We start from the raw sequence: 18,241 nt of genomic DNA on the forward strand, positions 1-18,241 counted from the left end.
TAATTTTTTGCCTTTCAAGGACAATAACTCTTATATGGAGTTTTCTGACAACTTTGATCCCTGGTGACTTTTGTAGGCCTTATAATGAGAACCATTTCAGCAATTAATTGAAAGTTTCATTCTATCTATCATAGTTTTCAAGATATAGGATAAAAACTGTAACAAAGAAATGAATTTTTTCACCTCTCAAGGGCAATAACCCTTACATGGAGTCTGTCAACTTTGATCCCTGGAGACTTTTGTAGGCCTTATAAGAAGGATATTTGAAATTGAAATTGAAAGATATTGGCAAAACTTAACAGTTTTGGAGATATATGCAAAAAAGCTACTGTACGACCCCTATGTTCTAGTTTTAGTAAAGGCGGCCATGTTTTTTTAACTGATCAAAAATCCAAATGATCATTTTGTTAAGTATACCCTAAAAAACAAAAATATCAACTTTAATTGAATTCTATACAGTAGTTTCTGAGGAGAATATTTTTGAAAGTAATAACATCAAAAACAGGGAAAAAAAAAACACCCAAAAAGGGCAATGATTCAAACACGGGTAAACAGATGTTCACCAAAATGTGACCACAGATAGATCTCATCATGCTAAATACTTTTACCCAGTCAGAATTTATCTAAACCTAACGGTTTTGGAGATATGTGCAAAAATCTGCTGTCTGATCCATGTTCTATTTTTAGTAACGGCGACCATGTCTTTTAACCGATCAAAAATCCAAATGGTCATTTTGTGCAGGATACTCCAAGGAAGAGTCATTATAAGTTTCATGCAAATCTATTTAGTAGTTTCAGGGGAGAAGATGTTTGAAGAAATTTAACAACGATATTTATAACGACGGACGCAAAGTGATGGCTACGGCTAGGTGAGCTAAACATATAAAATTCTACCATGTTTATCCCAACCCATGTTGTAGATTTTTTTGTCGTCGGTTTTGTTAATTTACGGTCGCTTCTTGAAAAAAACCCTGGATTTCATTAGTAAATTTTCCTAAAATGAATGAAAAGTTTACTTTATACAACATTATTTGCTTTGGTGATAAAATGGTTAACCTGTTAGAGTTTTCTTATCTCCAGAGATACAAGTACGCCGATTTCTCAATCATTCGTGAAAAGCAAATGTACATCGTACATAAAGCATTGCAGTCTAGAGCAAATTATGCTACTTATTTTCAAGATGGACTGTCAGAAACATTAAATGCGTATCTGAAACTCTTATAAGCACCATTTAGACTGTAGAGTTCTCAAATTTCCTAAATGCTCTCATGTTTGCAAAATACCAGAATTTCCATTTAATGTCGGGTTTCAGGGCTTTACTTTCTAGCAACTACAGCTAGAATTTATCATTTTTATACTAATTTCGGTAAAATAAATTAATTTGAAGTGTTTAAAAATAAAAAAAAATTGTCAGTTTTTAAAAGACACATAAAAATTATCAAAGTAGAAAAGTTAAGGAGAATAACAGCCAAGTCATTTATTAGAAGATTAAGCTTCATATCACTTATCGAGTCAAGGGGTATTAAAAAGTTAATCACGGTCAGTGAAAAATTATAAAAAAAAAATCAAGAAGCATTACTTAGCAAATAATCAATCATCAGACTGTTTAATGAAATTGAAACTGCGGCTGATCTACAAATCAATTCACTATTTCAAATAATATCTAAAAATTCAGGACAACCAACGTGATGGATTGACAGATGGAATCTAATATTTAAGTCCATTTCAACTTCCCCTGGTGGAGACTATTTAAGTACCATTCTGTGTAAGAATCAGGCAAATGGGTGGCACATCATTTTTCTCAATTTGGTAAAATTTGCCTAAAGAATATAAAATACGTCTGGCTAACAACCAAAAAGCTACTTAAAGTTATTTTGAAATATCTGAGGCGTAGATATTTTTGACTGTTGTTTATACAGAGGAAAACCGCAGCAAAAATTTTCCTGTCATTTGTCCATAGTGCATTTCAAATTCATTTGACCTGATCAATATCTTAAAAAAGCAAATCTAACAAACGCTTTGATGAATATTTCTAAAGGTTATAAAGTATGAATACTTGATAATGCAATGAAATTTCTGCGTTTTTTGTCTTCATTTGCCACACTTCATACACATTTTCCCCGCTTATAAGACAGAGAAGAAGTTAAAAATAATCAGTATAGAATAAAGTTTTGTTGAACACACACTACCATCACTTCCACCACTACCACAAAACAAAGGATGAAAAAGGCATGAAAGAGTATACTAGACATTAGGGATATATAGAGTAACGACAAAACTAAAAGATAATGATTCGTACGCAGCATGGAGCTGTTTTACTTATCATACATTCCTTTTATTTTAATTATTTGGGAAAGAAACTAAAGTTCGCTTTTATGAAACTCATTAAACGTTATCAATACAGCGAAGCATAATTAAGGCTAAAGATTGCTGTAAATTACCCCACTTGTGTAGATTTTAATATGAAAAATTAATGTTCAAAGGATGTTCGATTTTTTTTACATGAACTAATGTCTCATTTTTATAGATATAATCGAACGTTTAAAACAAATGGTCTACAAATCATTGTCTTGATATGTGACATTGAATGATTACCAATTGTTGTGACAATACACACAAGCAGCAAAACAGATTGATTGATTAATTATTGCACCACCCACATTTTATAGCATCTGCATGATTTTTGCAACTACTCCAAACTTATGAAGCAACCTTTCTTTGAAGTTTGTATGAACAAGGTGAACAAAAAAAATCTGAACATGAGAATAAAACATTGTTTATCACCTATATATAACAAGATATTCATCTGTTTAGATGAAAATAGTACTACAGGTATTTATAAGAACAAGGCAGCTAATGGTTTAATGCAGGCCTTCTAGTGGATTTTGGTTAAGAAGTATGGCTTTTAATAGGGTAAAATTTCTTGAATAACAGGTCATTATAGGACAAATCTGATGAAATAAAGGGATATCATAGGGTGATTTTTTTCCCTAAATTTTGCAATAAATTTATACTCTAAAAATACATACCTATTTATTATTATGTTCACCTCATTATAATGAAAACTCTTATCAAAGACATCATTTCAAGCATACACATTTAAATTATGTCTTGTAAATGACTATACTACACTAACTGAGAAACCAAGGCAGCTTTGGAACATCTCGACGTATTCAGTAACCACAGATCTTCAAACTGTGTTTGAAACTCCAAAGTGTCCATCGCAAAGACTTGAATGTTGTGTATTACATATAAAAAAAAACCTGTAGAGGTGTATATTTTCATGATAATTAGTTGCATGTCTAGATAAGCATATTTTGATTTAGTCATTGTACCGTTAGTCTTATATCCAGAAGTTTATCTTTATTATAATTTTAGGTGGTTTTCTCTAGGAAAGGTGATGAAGTACAGTATCATGTTACCCATGTAGGATGTTGTTTTAAGTAGTTGTCAAAGTTTTTGATTTATTGGAAATTGGTGCTTAATTTAGGTCAGTTATGTAAGATATGATAATTAAAATAGTTGGTGCATAGTTGGTGTAAAATTGGTGTTGAACAGTATATAAGGGCTTTGATTTTCAGTTAATGGAGGAAAAAAGGGAAGAAAAGGAACGAAGGGAAGATTGGAGATTTGATGTTTAGGAATATACGGTTGCAGACTGAATGTAAGATTGGAATTTATTTTTATGTGGTTAAGGGATGTGTTTTTCGAGACAAGTGATGCAAGAGGAATATTATTTTTGAGAGTTGTAACTTGCCGTAACTGGAAGTTAACTCATTGTTGTTGATGATGTTTGTTTGACGTTTTGACATATACTTGCCTTAACAGGAAGTATTTGTATTCCGGACAATAGGTTCCGAGGTTCCGGACAATGGTCCGAGGTTATTGTGAATTATTGACGTTAATATAACTTGCCTTTACAGAAAGTTATCGTGTTCCGGACAATGGTCCGAGGTCGTAGATTGTATGTGTTGACGATAGTGTAAGTTGCCTTAACAGGAAGTTATCGCTATATGGAGAATTCCTCGATTGTTGTTGTCTGTTGTGTTGTTCCCCTATGCCATATGGATCCCATCCGTATTAAGGAATTTGAGAACTTTTAGACGACAACTTGATTGAGCACACGGTATATGTGAGTTATCGTAATTTTCTGATGTCAAAATAACTTTTCATCCTGTAACATGTATTTTATGTATAATCGTAATAAACTGTTGACTAGTGACAATTCTCTTTATTTTGAACCCGCCTGGAATTGTGAGCAACTTGGCAGCAATGGTTAAAACATACCAGCCAAGAGCTTTGCGCGTACTCGGCCGCCATGGCAAAACGATAACTGTCTTTAATTTGTAAAATTAACTAACAGTTCATTTAAACATGAACAGGTTTCACCATTCAATCGAGGAGAAAACTTTTTAAAATTTTTTTTAACATTTTCAACCAATTAATTTAAATTTATAGGAATACTATAGGGAAAAGGGCTATTTTAAACAAAAATACAGGAATTACAGAGCACTGCCAAAAAGATAGAGGTTTTATAGGAAATATAGGATCGATTGAAGGTCTGTTTAATGGTTTGATGGTTTAACTGAAAGTACAGTAAGTCCACTTGCAGAAAGACATTCCTTATATTTCTAAAACACTGATAGAAAATATATCTCTTTGAGGCTTTTAACACATTATATCACCAAACATATGACCCTTTCCTTAGAAACCAAAGAAAGCAAAAAAAAAAAAAAAAAAAAAAAAATGAAAACAGAAGTACGAAATCAAACAAAAGAACAAGAGGATCAATAATTTCAGCTCCTCGTAGTATAGACCGCCACATAAACCGCAAAACGTACGATAACGCCATCATGTTATTTAACTGAACGTGACTACTAGCTAGGAATGAAATTACCTGAACTGCCTCTTTGTGTCTCTTATTGACCTCAACACACCTACAAGGCTCAAATACTCTCTGTATGAACTTCTTTAATGTTCTGTAATCAACAGTATTGGAGTATGTATGTCTCCTCAGTTCACTCAAATCCTTGCCCTACAAAAATAAATAAACAATTAGAAAATAAACGATGTTGCTTACAATATCAAAATAAGAATTCTACGTTTCATATTTAGCAGTGAATGCTAACATAAAGCAACGTATGTGTAGATGAGAATAATTACATCAAATAAAAATTTTAAAATGCCCCAAAAAGTATATGTAATTTTACATTAGAATGTTGTAAATTCGGCTAGAAAAAAACATGAAACGCCCATTGCAATCAAAGTACAGTTTAGGAATAGAGAAAAATCTTCGGAGAATCCGATTTTTCATGGTTCTGTCTAAAAAAAAGAGCAAAATGATACCTAAAAGCGACTGCAGCCGCATGACGATAACTGGGGAATCGGTATTCGTTTATTAACACAGTTAAACTTTTATAATAAATGTAAAGTACTGTAATATATAAATACTACATACTTGTATTGGAAAAACTTCCCATTTTATGGTACATGGGGGATTGGGAAATGGGGAATGGGATTTTGAATTGGGAGGATTGGGAGATAAGTTTTTTTTATATAAAAAATGTATTAAATTTAATGAAAAATGACATATCAATGGTTGAAGAATTCAAACGTATAATATTTCATTTGACGGTGTAAATATTTAATAAGAAATATGCAATGGGGATTCTCTGTGGAGATATCGATTTTTCTATGGGGATGGGGACAATTGGGGATTGGGAATGGGGGATGATACATGAATATGGTGTAAGGGGGAAGTTTTTACCATTCAAGAGTCGTCTATAATAAATCAATTCGTAGCATGCACAATTAGTACGTATAGAGCGAAGTTGAATTTGAAATGGAATGGATACACTTGGAAGTTTATTCCATAGAAGAGTTGGCGTATAATAATGAACATTTTGATGAATTTAGGTCAGAAATATTTTCAAGCTTTTGTTTATACTCATACGTAATCTTTATCAGGCCGGTTCTTAGTAATAACTTTTTCAATAAAGTTAAAACAAAAAAAAATATTTTACACGTAAAATTAAAAAAAAAATAAGGAACTTCTGTAACAATAGTTGTGTAATTCGTTTCCCGTTCAATTTGGATCAATTTTTGATTAGCACGTATATTTTTTTGCAAAATCGAAATAAGTAATAATCAATCATATCAACTAGATATACCAGTGTGGGAAACTTTTCCCTGTTTCTCAAATCATTATACATTGCAATGTTCACTTGGTATAACGTTATCACAAATCAATAAAGGATGTCAACTTTACTGACGGGTCTAATTAATAATATCCCTATCAATTTAGTCTTGAATAATTGTTACGTCAAAATATGAGATTGACGTTCTACTATTAAACCTCGCCAAACATAAAAGCAATGTCTCCTCGAAGACACTAGAGACCATTCGTTAGTCGAGTGTTTACTGATAGGAGAATACCAAGTGAAAAATAAGGATCATAGAAATAATGGTATTCATATGCATATAACTAGGGAATAATTCTATGCACTTAAGACACATGATAATTGTTTTGTTTTGTTTTAAAGCTGTTTATTTCCGGTTTCTTGCGAGAATCAAGAGCTGATCACTCATTCGGAGCACCCGATTTCTCGTCGGTTTACAAAAAATCGTTTGTTTTTTTTTTCTCTTCTCTGTGTACTTTTTGTTTTGTATTGTGTTGCGTCTTCTATTCGTTGTGTGTTGTAATTTTGGTGTTCCCGGTATTGAATTACCAAAGAATTTCTTTATATTTGCATATTTGGTAAAAGTTATTTCATCGTATCGTAAGCAATGAAGCTAAAACATCTGCCAGATCAAATTACGGACAGTTTGAAATTCAAATACTAAACGATAAGTAAATTTAATGATGTACTTCCAGGTTACCGTCATATCGTATAAATAGCGGAAAGTTGTCTTGAGTGCCAAATTTCGCGATTTGTTTTAGTAATAGGACATTAAGTTTTTTTGGCGTTCTTATTATCGCGTCCACAAAAAAGTCTCTACTGGAGACTACTGTGAAATATTCTCCACTGAATTCAATTTGGCGACCTTTTCCGCGAAAAGTTTCCAATAAAACGACAGCATGTTCAAAAAAAAAAAAAAAAATTAAAAAAAAAAAAAAAAAAAAACATGCATGTATATAAACACTACATGCAAACGTTTAATACTTTTTGAGCTACAGGTAACACAAAGTAAGTACCGTACCCTTTATACTGTGTCGGAGGAACCGACTAACAAACAGATAGAAGGAGTCTAGCGGTTACTATCGTGAGTCTCTTTTTAAACAGTTTTTGACAATTTTAACCATCAATTGTTCACCTTTTTTCCCGTATTTAAAAGCTAGCTTATCGTTTTAGTTACTCCATGAAACGTGTACTGCATACCGCAATTTTAGTAGGGGAGGCTAACCCTACAGGTGCACCTGGTCCATTCTCTCAGTTTTTTATGGAGTCCGAGTTGTTCATTAACTATTTTATTACTTCAGTTACTTTATGTTCTTTGTTGTGATTGTGTGTTTTCTATGTCTGGTCTTTGTCCCTGGATTACATTCTTTTGATTTCCGTGAGAATCTTGGTTCCCATGATTACTTTTGCACTACTTAAATGATTGGTATTTTTTGTCTTTGGTGCTATACAAATGTTCGGCGATGATTTATCAACGGAAAAAAATTTCTCCATTGGTCCTTTTGATATCGAATCATCTTCCAAATAAACAATTTTACAGATCTATTATTCCATTATACTGTCTTTTCTATCACTCAAAAAAATGCTTACAGATATTCATAATCCTTTGGTAGGATGTTAGTGTTTAAAATACGCAGCGTTCTTCCATTTTCACGCGTTTTCTGATTTTACTGTTCAAACCAATTAACTTTAAACATAAAAAGGAGGCGATGCTTTAACATGCTTTTATACTAAGACCACGTATTCAGTAATTTATGAAATGGTCTTAACCATATTATGACGTAATGCTTTTAAAAATAATACATGTAGCATGATGAATAAAATGGCCTGACCAGTCATAAACAATTCGCGTTTCTTCCTGGGTCAAATGGTATGTGACTGTTATATTCTGTTGATGATGGAATGCTTTACATAATTTTAAACTATTTAAGTAACTGTCTTTTTAAGAATCATGCAAAATATGAAAAATGTGATACACTCTAAAAAAGGCTACATATTTTCATTTTTGTAATTAAGTTGTTTTATGGGTCTATACTATGAAATGTGTAATTATTCATTCAAATTAGCCTGGTCTTAGGAGGTAATCAACATTGAAAATCCAATAGATTCTATTGTATTTGGGTGTTATTTACAGGGTTATCTCCCTTAATTTTGAAATCTACAGTGCATTATATGTAATTTTTATCTCCTAAGAACACGAGGTATATGAAAAACTGAATGTTAATTTCTATTTACTATGGCAATTCAAACAAAATATCAAAAATAAAAATATGTAGGCTTTTTACCCATTTTTTACACATTTTGCATGATTCTTAGCTGGAGTTCTACTTAACAGCTCATATATCTGACTGCGTCAGTTGGTTTGTGGCTAAGCCTTTGACGGCATGGTAAACACAGCGGCAAGGCCACCAATAAACAGCTCATCTTTTTACTGGGTCAATCGACATGTGTCTGCGGTATTCTATGATCTGACCACGGACACCAAGTTCATATTTATACCATGGTCAAAAAGCATCTGACAGCATTAGAACTCTATTTCATCACTTGAAGTTCTTCCCATTTCAATTTCCGTGACAAAGTTTCGAGAATCAAAAGAAAACTAGGTAAGGAAAAGACTAATCGAAAATGATTACAATTACTAAGTAGCTCAACGTAATGTATTAAAAGCCCCTACCAAAGGCTACTAAACAAACTACATAGGATGACATTTTCTCTGGAGGTTTCCATTCCTTCTTTATTACCCCAAATTGAATGGTAGAAAGTAATGCTATCTGAAGAAACAATATAATCTAACTGAAAGGACGTTAAAAAAAATTGAAAGTGTTATTATTCAAATTTATTTTGTGTTGGTTGCTACAAATCAAACCGTAACAACATACAATGCATAACGTAAAGTGACGTGAATTTAACGTGGATGTATCAACCGCAATAACTTGATATTGGAGAGTAAATTGTTGTATTATCAACTTGGTTTCACTATACATATGACCCTAAAAAGTACCAATATCCAGTTTTGAAGCTTGGAATTACATCATTTCAAATAAATTTTCGTATACTGTTAAATGTGATTGAGAAATGAAAACAATCATTAAATACAATTCAAAAATAGTGTGGCAAAAATGTTGCGAAAATGACGTTATCAGTCTAACCAATAATCTTTTTCCAATATTTGAAATTTCTTCCAAAAAGACATTCCGGACCGAGATTCGATCGGACCAAGCCGCTCAGAGGCGATGAAGTTAATGTTTTTTGGGATGGTTTCAAGTTTCACCAGCTTCACATTCTTTAATATACATACAAGGGTTAATAGGAAAAGGGAAATTTTATAACTGAGGAATTACATGTTCTGAAAGCAACTTAACTTCGTAATTTGCCTCCGTTTCATCAATTGAACACAGACGTTCGAACCCAGATTTCTTAATTTCAATTTGGCCGTGTCAGATAGTATATTACGCAAAATAAGTTACAAGATAACGTCATAACGAATATTTTCTTAAAGGAACAAAAAAAAAAAAAAAAAAAAAAAAAAAAAAAAAAAAAAAGAAAAAGAAACAAGAGGCTCCCAGGTGCCTGAATCGCCCACCTAGTAGAATTCTGCCTTTCAAAGGCAAAACATTTGACGAGAATTGTGACTCAAGAATTCTTTGGTAGGACTCATTTCCCCTTTCAAGGGCAATAACTCTTACAAGGAGTCATCTGACAACCTTTATCCCTGAAGACTTTTGTAGTCCTCATAATATGGATCATTTCAGCTATTGAAAGAGCTTTGCTAAACGGTTTTGGATATATATGCGAAAAACTACTGTCTGACCCGTATGTTCTATTTTTAGTAACGTCTACCACGTTTTTGACGGATCAAAAATCTCCACATCAGTTCTATGCAGAATACCCCAAGGAACATTCATACCAAGTTTGGTTACAATTAGTCGAGTAGTGTCAGAGGAGCAGATTTTGAAAGAAATAACATTAAAAATGGCAAACATCGTTGAAAAAGGGCAATAACTCCAACATGGCTTAACGGATTAAAACCAAAATTTGACCAGAGATAGATCTCATCATGCTAAACACTTTTACTTACGTCAGAATTTAGCTAAACCTAACGGTTTAGGAGATATATATGAAAAACTACTGTCTGACCTCTATGTTTTATTTTTAGTAACGGCAGCCATGTTGTCCGACGAATCAAAAATCCCCACATCAGTTCTATGCAGGATACCCTAAGGAACATTCATACCAAGTTTGTGTCCAATTGGTCGAGTAGTTTCAGAGAAGAAAAGTTTTGTATTATTGTTAACGACGACGACCACGGACGCCAAGTGATGGCAATAGCTCGCATGGCCTGTGGTCAGGTGAGCTAAAAAATGGAAAAGCTCACAAATGTTACCACTGATCCCCAAACCCAACAAATCATATGTTCAAAGTATGACCAACATTTCATATCTATAGATTGAGTTTTCAATAACACATCACGCGATGATACGGCATACCTACAAGTATAGATACCTTCTGTCAAAATATCAAATGTCTTAGATACGTAACCACAGTGAAAACTGTCATGAAAATATAAACAAACAAGAGCCTCCAGGAGCCTGAATCGCTCACCTGGTTAAATTTTGTCTTTCAATGGCAATAAATTTAACAAGAAGTTTACTAATAATTTTGACCCAAGAAGACTTTGGTAAGACTTATCATAAGGATAAATACATGGCTTAACAGGTAAAGATGAACATTTGACCACAGATAGATCTTATCATGCAGAACACTTTTACCCTAATTCAGAATTTGGCTACACCTAACGGTTTGGAGATATATAATCGAAAATCTAGGCTGACCCATATGTTCTATTTTTAGTAATTGCGGCCATGTGTTTTTTTTATGGATAAAAAATCTAAACATAACTTTTGTGCAAGATGCCCCATGAAACATCCATACTAAGTTTGATTCCAATTGGTCAAGTAGGGTCAGGGTAGAAGATTTTTGAACGAAATAACATTAATAATAGCAAAAAAAAAGTTGAAAAGGGCAGTAACTCCTAAATGGCTAGACAGATTAAAATGAAAATTTAACCACATATAGATCTCACCGTGCTGAACACTTTTGCCCATTCAGAATTTGGCTTAACCTAACGGTTTTGGACATATATGTGAAAAACTAGAGTCTGACCCCTATGTTCTATTTTTAGTAACGGCGGCCATGTTTTTAACGGATCAAAAATCAAAACACAAATTTTGTGCAAGATACCCTAAGGTACATCTGTGCAAAGTTTCATATAATTCCTCTCAGTAGTTTCAGAGGAGAAGATGTTTGAAAAATTGTTAACGGACGACGACGACGACGGACGCCGACGAGATGCCAAGTGATGGCAGTAGTTCACATGGCCTTCGGCCAAGTGAGCTAAAAATGGATGCTGCTTGCTCAAGTATCATACAACATGCACCCAATGACGTGGCATGATAATATGAAAGAATAATCAAGAGAACCAAGGCTATAGTGGTTATCAAAAGAATGTATGAAAGGGCAAAGACCAGATATGGAAAACAGACATAAACAAAAAAGAACATGAAGTAACTTAAATCATACATACAAAGTAACAAAAGCAAATGAGCAACTCGGACTCCACTAAAAACTGGGAGCATGGACCAGATGCACCGGTAGGGTAAGCGTCCTCTGCTTTTTAGAAACACCCGTCGAGTTGCTCATAAAAAGCCAAGTCCGGGGTAGACGAAAGAGGAAAGAAAACAAAGACACGTTGAATAAATCTGTTTTTATGGCGCAGATGGATACACTATAACAATCCACGAGTTCATGATGACGGCCATAAAACTTCTGTAGTGATGATTTCAATCTTGTAGCAACATAACTCTGTTCAAGAAGCCCATTTGTTAGAACTCTAGCGTGATACAAACAGCAGGTTTCAGCAAGTTCTGGCATACAGTTAAGGTTTAAAGTCTATTCTTTTATAAATGCCAAACTTTAACATTTGCCCACTGATATCAAATAAAATGTCATATTTGCAATCTCAAGCAACAACCTGTGATTACTTAAGGAGGTAGACCTAGAGTACGGGAGATAACTCTTGAAATCAGTGATATGTTTGTGTCATATTCAATTTCACCAAGGCCTAGCAAGCTTTCATTTGAAATAGAATGAAATCAGTCAAAGTTACTTTGATGCTTATGTAGGATTGGTGTGAAATGCTGAATACAAACGTTCCAATGATTTGTAAGAATTGTGTCCCCTGCCCTACGTCTACCTCCTTAAAGAACAAAATAACAAAGGAAGAGTAATGCTATAATAACAACCCAATTGTTCATCAAAATATCATACAAAAAGACATTTCTTGTAGGAAACTAGGACCTTGATATAAGGCCTGCGGGTATAATTAGAAAATGAGCATCTTTCTTACCAGCTCCATTTTCAATTTGAAAGTGGTATAAAAATCAAATCATAAAAGAGGTATTTTTTTAATTTAAATTCTATGAGTTTTCCACTTTAAATTGTCTTCCCAACCTCGCCATAACAACATACTTTGTACACAAACAGTCAGTATGTTTAGATTAAAAGAATCTTTTAAGACAAACTTGAGAAGACAGAATGAAACAGGGTTGAAGACGTTTTTTCTGCAGACTTAATGTTAAGCGTGTTTTGTTTTATTAAAAAAAACCCCGAAAAGTAAATGATAAATCATATCATACGTATTTTCAAAAACTGCAATAGGTTTTTGATAAAATATGATAAAAATTAAACTCCTGCAATCCGTCATTTGTATGCAATTCCAAAAACATGTAACATAAATCTGCGGTAAGACAGCTCAACATCAAACGAGGAAAAGTTTTTTAAACTTAATTTTGTAACACATGAAGTTTCATGCAGACAAATAATCAACACAACAACTGCAAGCGTTTAGGATTTTTTTTGTAGAATGACAGGTGGACTGAAAAAATAAAATAGTTTACTCGACCAATACGTTAAACAGAAATTAATCATCTGCTGTTACCAAGGCATCCGGAATACGCACGAAAATCACACACGCAACATTCTCACAAAATAAATATACCTCCAATCGAGAGACGCAGATGATCGGTATGGGATAAACACATCTAAATGAAGTTCAAGAAAAGTTTATCCCAGTATGAAAATTCCTGATCCTCTTTTGTCAAGGACATATCTTGTGAATATGATCGATTAACTTATCATGAAAACAAATAAAGAGTATGCTTTTCAAATTATTCACTTTCCTCAAATAAATGACTAGCGCTTTCTATTAACCTACTACATGTTACGTTCATAATATAAGTCTTCAAAAAGATTCACCATGAAATTAAACTTGGGACATTTTCAGTGCTGACTTATTTGTTCCTAAAATAAATCATTTCAATTAAACCAATCTTACTGTAAAATTTATCAAGGTTAAGTGTCACTATAAAATTAGACTGAAGACAACTTCAATAAATGTCAGTCAATGTAAGAGCAGGCAGTGGGTGAAATATAGTACAAAAAAAAAAAAAACCCACCATTTTGAAAGTTTAACTTAACTACTTGCACACTGGAAGAAACTTCGGACATTGTACTTCCCCAACATGAAGAACTATACATTTATTTCTAATAATGCATGTAATTCTCTAAGAAAAAAAGCAATATTTGCCAACAAAAATATCTTAGATTGTCAATTAACAGTGCAAAATGTTACGGTCTTATCATGATTGACTCGATGTTCCAAAAAAATAGAAAAGACCAATACCCTGCTGATGCACCAGATGCAGGCTTTAAATTCCTGTTTGACCATTTTTAAAAAATTCCTTTCTCATCTGTCTCTTCACGCTTTTTTCCAATACTTCAGTCCTCAATGTTTTTTTTAGACGGCCCCTTATTTTTTTAATACCGCTTTTACCTAGAATTCTTATGACTGTACTTGGTGAAAGCATAAAATAGATTAAATTTGAATTATTGTCATTAGTATGTACAAGTGAAATTGTTGAGAAATCAGCTCCAAAAGGCAACAGTTATTTCAACCTGAATTTTCGAACCCCATAGCTACTATAATGTTACAGCTAGTTTATGGTAACTCTTAGTAGTTTGGAGTAAAATAATAAAAAAAAGTACTCCAACCACGCCCAAAAAAAATCGCTTATATTGACATATATTTCAATGTCAAAACCCCTAGAGTATCTATGCTTAGCAAAAAAAAAATGACTTGTGCCATCACAATCAATACTTCATGGGCTCTTTGTTGTTTTTTGGCGATTTTTATAGTCAAAATTTATGTTAAAAAAGAGGCTCTCAGGAGCCTGAATCGCTCACCTGGTTTAAGTTTGTCTTACAAAGGCAATACATTTAACAAAGAGTTGTCCAACAATTTCGATTCAAGAAGACTTTGTTAGGACTATCATAAGGGTCATTTCAGCGATTGATAATTTCTCTCTATCTATTATAGTTTTCAAGATACATACAAAGTAACAAAAGCAAAGGAGCAACTCAGACTCCACTAACAACTGGGAGCATGGACCAGGTGCACCGGTAGGGTAAGCGTCCTCTGCTTTTCTTTAATAATGGTTAAATTGCTGAAAATCATATTCTGGTTGAAGAGTTGGGGCGGGGTGTGTATGTACGAAGGTTATATCAGCCAACATACTAATCTTAACGGCCTTAACCATTGCGTTTGAAGTTACATGTTGGACTTAAACTAAATAGGGACTATGGTTTGTCATGATAAATAACACCTTGGTTTCGATTTCCTTACCTGCACACACTTATGACGATAACCATTACTTTTATCGGGAATTTAACTAGTATTTGTTTCAACATTTGGAGATTTTGTTTGTCTATGTAGCCCAATAACATACCCTAGAACTCATTATACTCTCCATAGAAAAGTGGGAGTAATATGAGACATTATGCTGTCCGTTCGGATGTCCCCTGTTCTAATCCATCTACCTCTCGAAAACGGCAGAATTGAATTTAGGAAACTTCCCCATGCTCTTTATAACATAATGCCATTATGCATATCTGAATGACTTTTGGGGTTTCCTGTATGATTTCTAGGGAGAGGTGCGGGATGTCATTAAATGACTGTTTTAACATTTTTTTTTGAGATTCACAATTGTGAGGCATGTATAGCTTCTGGTGTTTAAATGGCTCCGTTATGGCAGCGGAGAACAGCAAAACTAAATATAATCTGCTTACAAACTCCCTGACAATTCAAGTTAATATGCTAATGCAATTTCGGTTACAACAGACTGAAATAAACAGTTCGTAAATAAAATAAAAGTTATTTATTAATTTATCTCGTATAATTTATTATGTTTCAGGAAACTCTGAGATAAATTAATTGTCTGGTTTATATGCAAATACTATAAAAGTATAAAATGAAAAATCTCTAATAAAACTATTGACTCGACAAAGCAAACAATGGAAAGGAAAGTACACAATCAGTAGGCACTGTTAAGTCGGTTATCTAAATTAATAGTTCTAACAGACATTATATTATTTCTTTGATTAGAACATTTACAATATTCATTATCTTGGCATTATTTCATTTTAAACCAAACGAAAGATCCTACAGATCGATATATGTTCAAAATTTTTCACAGCGAAAAACAAAAAAAAAAATTAAAAACATAACGTTTGAAAAAATAAAAACTGAAAGCAAATATAGAGAAAATGTATTAATTCAACAAGGCCTATAAAAGCTGATAGTATTTGTTACACGCAACGATACTATTGTAGTGATAAGAAAAATCACAAAAAGACACTTCGGATTTATATGACAACAAATTAATTTTCTGTAGGTTTTACTTGTATCTTATTATTTTCATCTTGAACTTGACGCGTCTTTCCCACAAAGTTTTGAGCTGGTGAGTTGGATTTACTTTATCTTAATTTTTAGTTCCCTCTATTTTCACTTAATTATGGTTTATTTCTTTTCTTCTTTTCTGATATTACCGATTTCAACCGGTGGCAATTGTATGTTGCTTATTTGTTGTTGAAATGAGCCTGCAATAATTAACCGTAATTGAAGCGAGAGGTTTAGCCCACCATTTCTATCTGAAACGTCTGTACAAAGTCAAGACTATTGCGATCGTTTCCAAACACAATATGATTCATTGTAAACTAACTGTGTTACCCTCTTGAAATAAAGTCTTAATATTATTATAGAAATAGTACAGTACACGGGAAGTTGCGGATTAGGCGCATGCCCTGTGAGTATTTTCAAATTCTAGAGAAGCGATACTTAGTAATCACTCTACATGTTTGCACAGTGCAATATACTACGAGTTAAACAAAGGTTCCTCTACGTTTTTAGTGATGGCAAAATCTAACATATGTAATTATCAGTGCAATATACTACGAGTTAAACAAAAGTACCTTTACGTCTTTAGTGATGGCAAAACCTAACATGTGCAATTATCAATCTACATTTGCTTTAAAAAACGTTTAGAAAAATGATTGATTTCCAATTTTTTTCGATAAATAATGTATTCATTTTACTTTTTTGTTCTCTCTACCAAAATACGATAATTGAGATTTATCGTTCATGTACCGTATTCCTATACTTTACAAGAATACATACAAACAACGCTATACAGCTGGATCTTCAAACCTTTTCCAAAACTTCTATACTCATAGCTGTTAAAGAGGGTGTGCAGTCCTACCACAACACCTGTTACACCCGTGGTGGTATTAATTCAATGTGGATTCTGAACAATTCGAAATATCTTCTGGAAACCCTCACTTCAAGATTAATATCAGAAAAGAACAGCATTAAAACACATGATTTTTCAACTCTTTATACTTCTATTCCCCATACAGTTGAAATCCCAACTAAAAAAAAAAAACATCGTTGTTACTCAATTTTGGTAGAGATTCCTCATATTCCGTAATTCCAAATCATCTTTCAACTATAGCGAAGATGTTTTCAAAATGCTTCATTTTTTGTCAAGTGTGGTGGACGCGTTTTTCAACAAACGGTCGGCATTCCAATGGGAACATATTGCGCACCGCTACTTGTTGACATATTCCTTCACTCTTATAGTGATCTTATCCGAAAGAAAGGACATCGTTTAGCAAGATCCTTTAATCTCAGTTCCCGCTATATAGATGACGTATTACCGTTTAACAATCTTAGTTTCAGGGATTTGATACATCGTATCTACCCCAAAGAACTTGAGATAAAGGATACTACAGACACTGTGAAGTCAGCCTCATATCTTTATCTACACTTAGAGATCGATGGTAAAGAAAAAATATTGACCAAACGATACGACCAACGCGATAAACTTTCATTCCGTCTTGTAAACTTTCCTTTCTTCTGTGGCAATACCCCTTCAGCACCTGCGTTTTCATATCACAACTCATACGTTATCCTAGAGCTTGCGTAAATACGCAGACTTTTTGTATCGCACTAAACTTCTTACAACTAGGCGTCTGGAACAAGAATATGTTGCTACAAGATTGAAGTCATCACTACATAAGTTTCATGGTCGTCATCATTAACTCGTGGATCGTTATGGTGTACCCATCTGCACCATGAAAACTGATTTGTTCAACGTGCAAGTTTTCCTTTCCTATTTTGTCTACACCGGACTTTTTATGAGCAACTCGGCGGATGTTTCTAGAAAACCAGAGGACGCTTACCCAACCGGTGCACCTGGTCCATGCTCCCAGTTTTTAGTGGAGTCTGAGTTGCTCATTTACTTTCGTTACTTTTTATGTATTATTTTTGTTATTTTTATGTTCTTTGCTGTGTTTGTCTGTTTTCCATGTCTGGTCTTTGTCCCTGGATTACATTCTTTGGATTTCCGTCTCGTTTGAAAAAAAACCTACGCGTTCTTTCGTTCCCTCCGGAAAGGCAAACAAATCAAATGAAATAAACCCATCGAATATTTCCCAGGATTCAAACTTAACTCGGGTAAGACCCTATACGAACTGGTATATTTACAGGTCATAAAGGTAAAGTCAGGAAATACGCTGAATGATGATAATGAAAATGTTATGGGTGTGCTTCAAAATCACATCAATACCTCGTGTATGAATGACGCAAGTCAATACCTCGTGTTTTGGAT

At 33.5% G+C, this 18,241-nt stretch overlaps 1 protein-coding gene across 3 annotated transcripts in view; it reads right to left on the minus strand.

Moving 5' to 3' along the window:
• Positions 1–18,241, minus strand: part of LOC148616899 (ATP-dependent DNA helicase Q4-like) — a 150,061-nt gene that overhangs the window by 12,503 nt on the left and 119,317 nt on the right. For all 3 annotated transcript variants that reach the window (XM_088584061.1, XM_088584062.1, XM_088584060.1), the window contains exon 16: positions 4,898–5,035. In XM_088584061.1, the coding sequence (XP_088440187.1) occupies positions 4,898–5,035 (138 nt within the window). The remainder of the gene's footprint in view (positions 1–4,897; positions 5,036–18,241) is intronic.

This window comes from Perna viridis, chromosome 5, assembly GCF_037379345.1.
Source record: "Perna viridis isolate PV_CMFRI_1.1 ecotype Kerala chromosome 5, ASM3737934v1, whole genome shotgun sequence".
Taxonomy (NCBI): domain Eukaryota; kingdom Metazoa; phylum Mollusca; class Bivalvia; order Mytilida; family Mytilidae; genus Perna; species Perna viridis.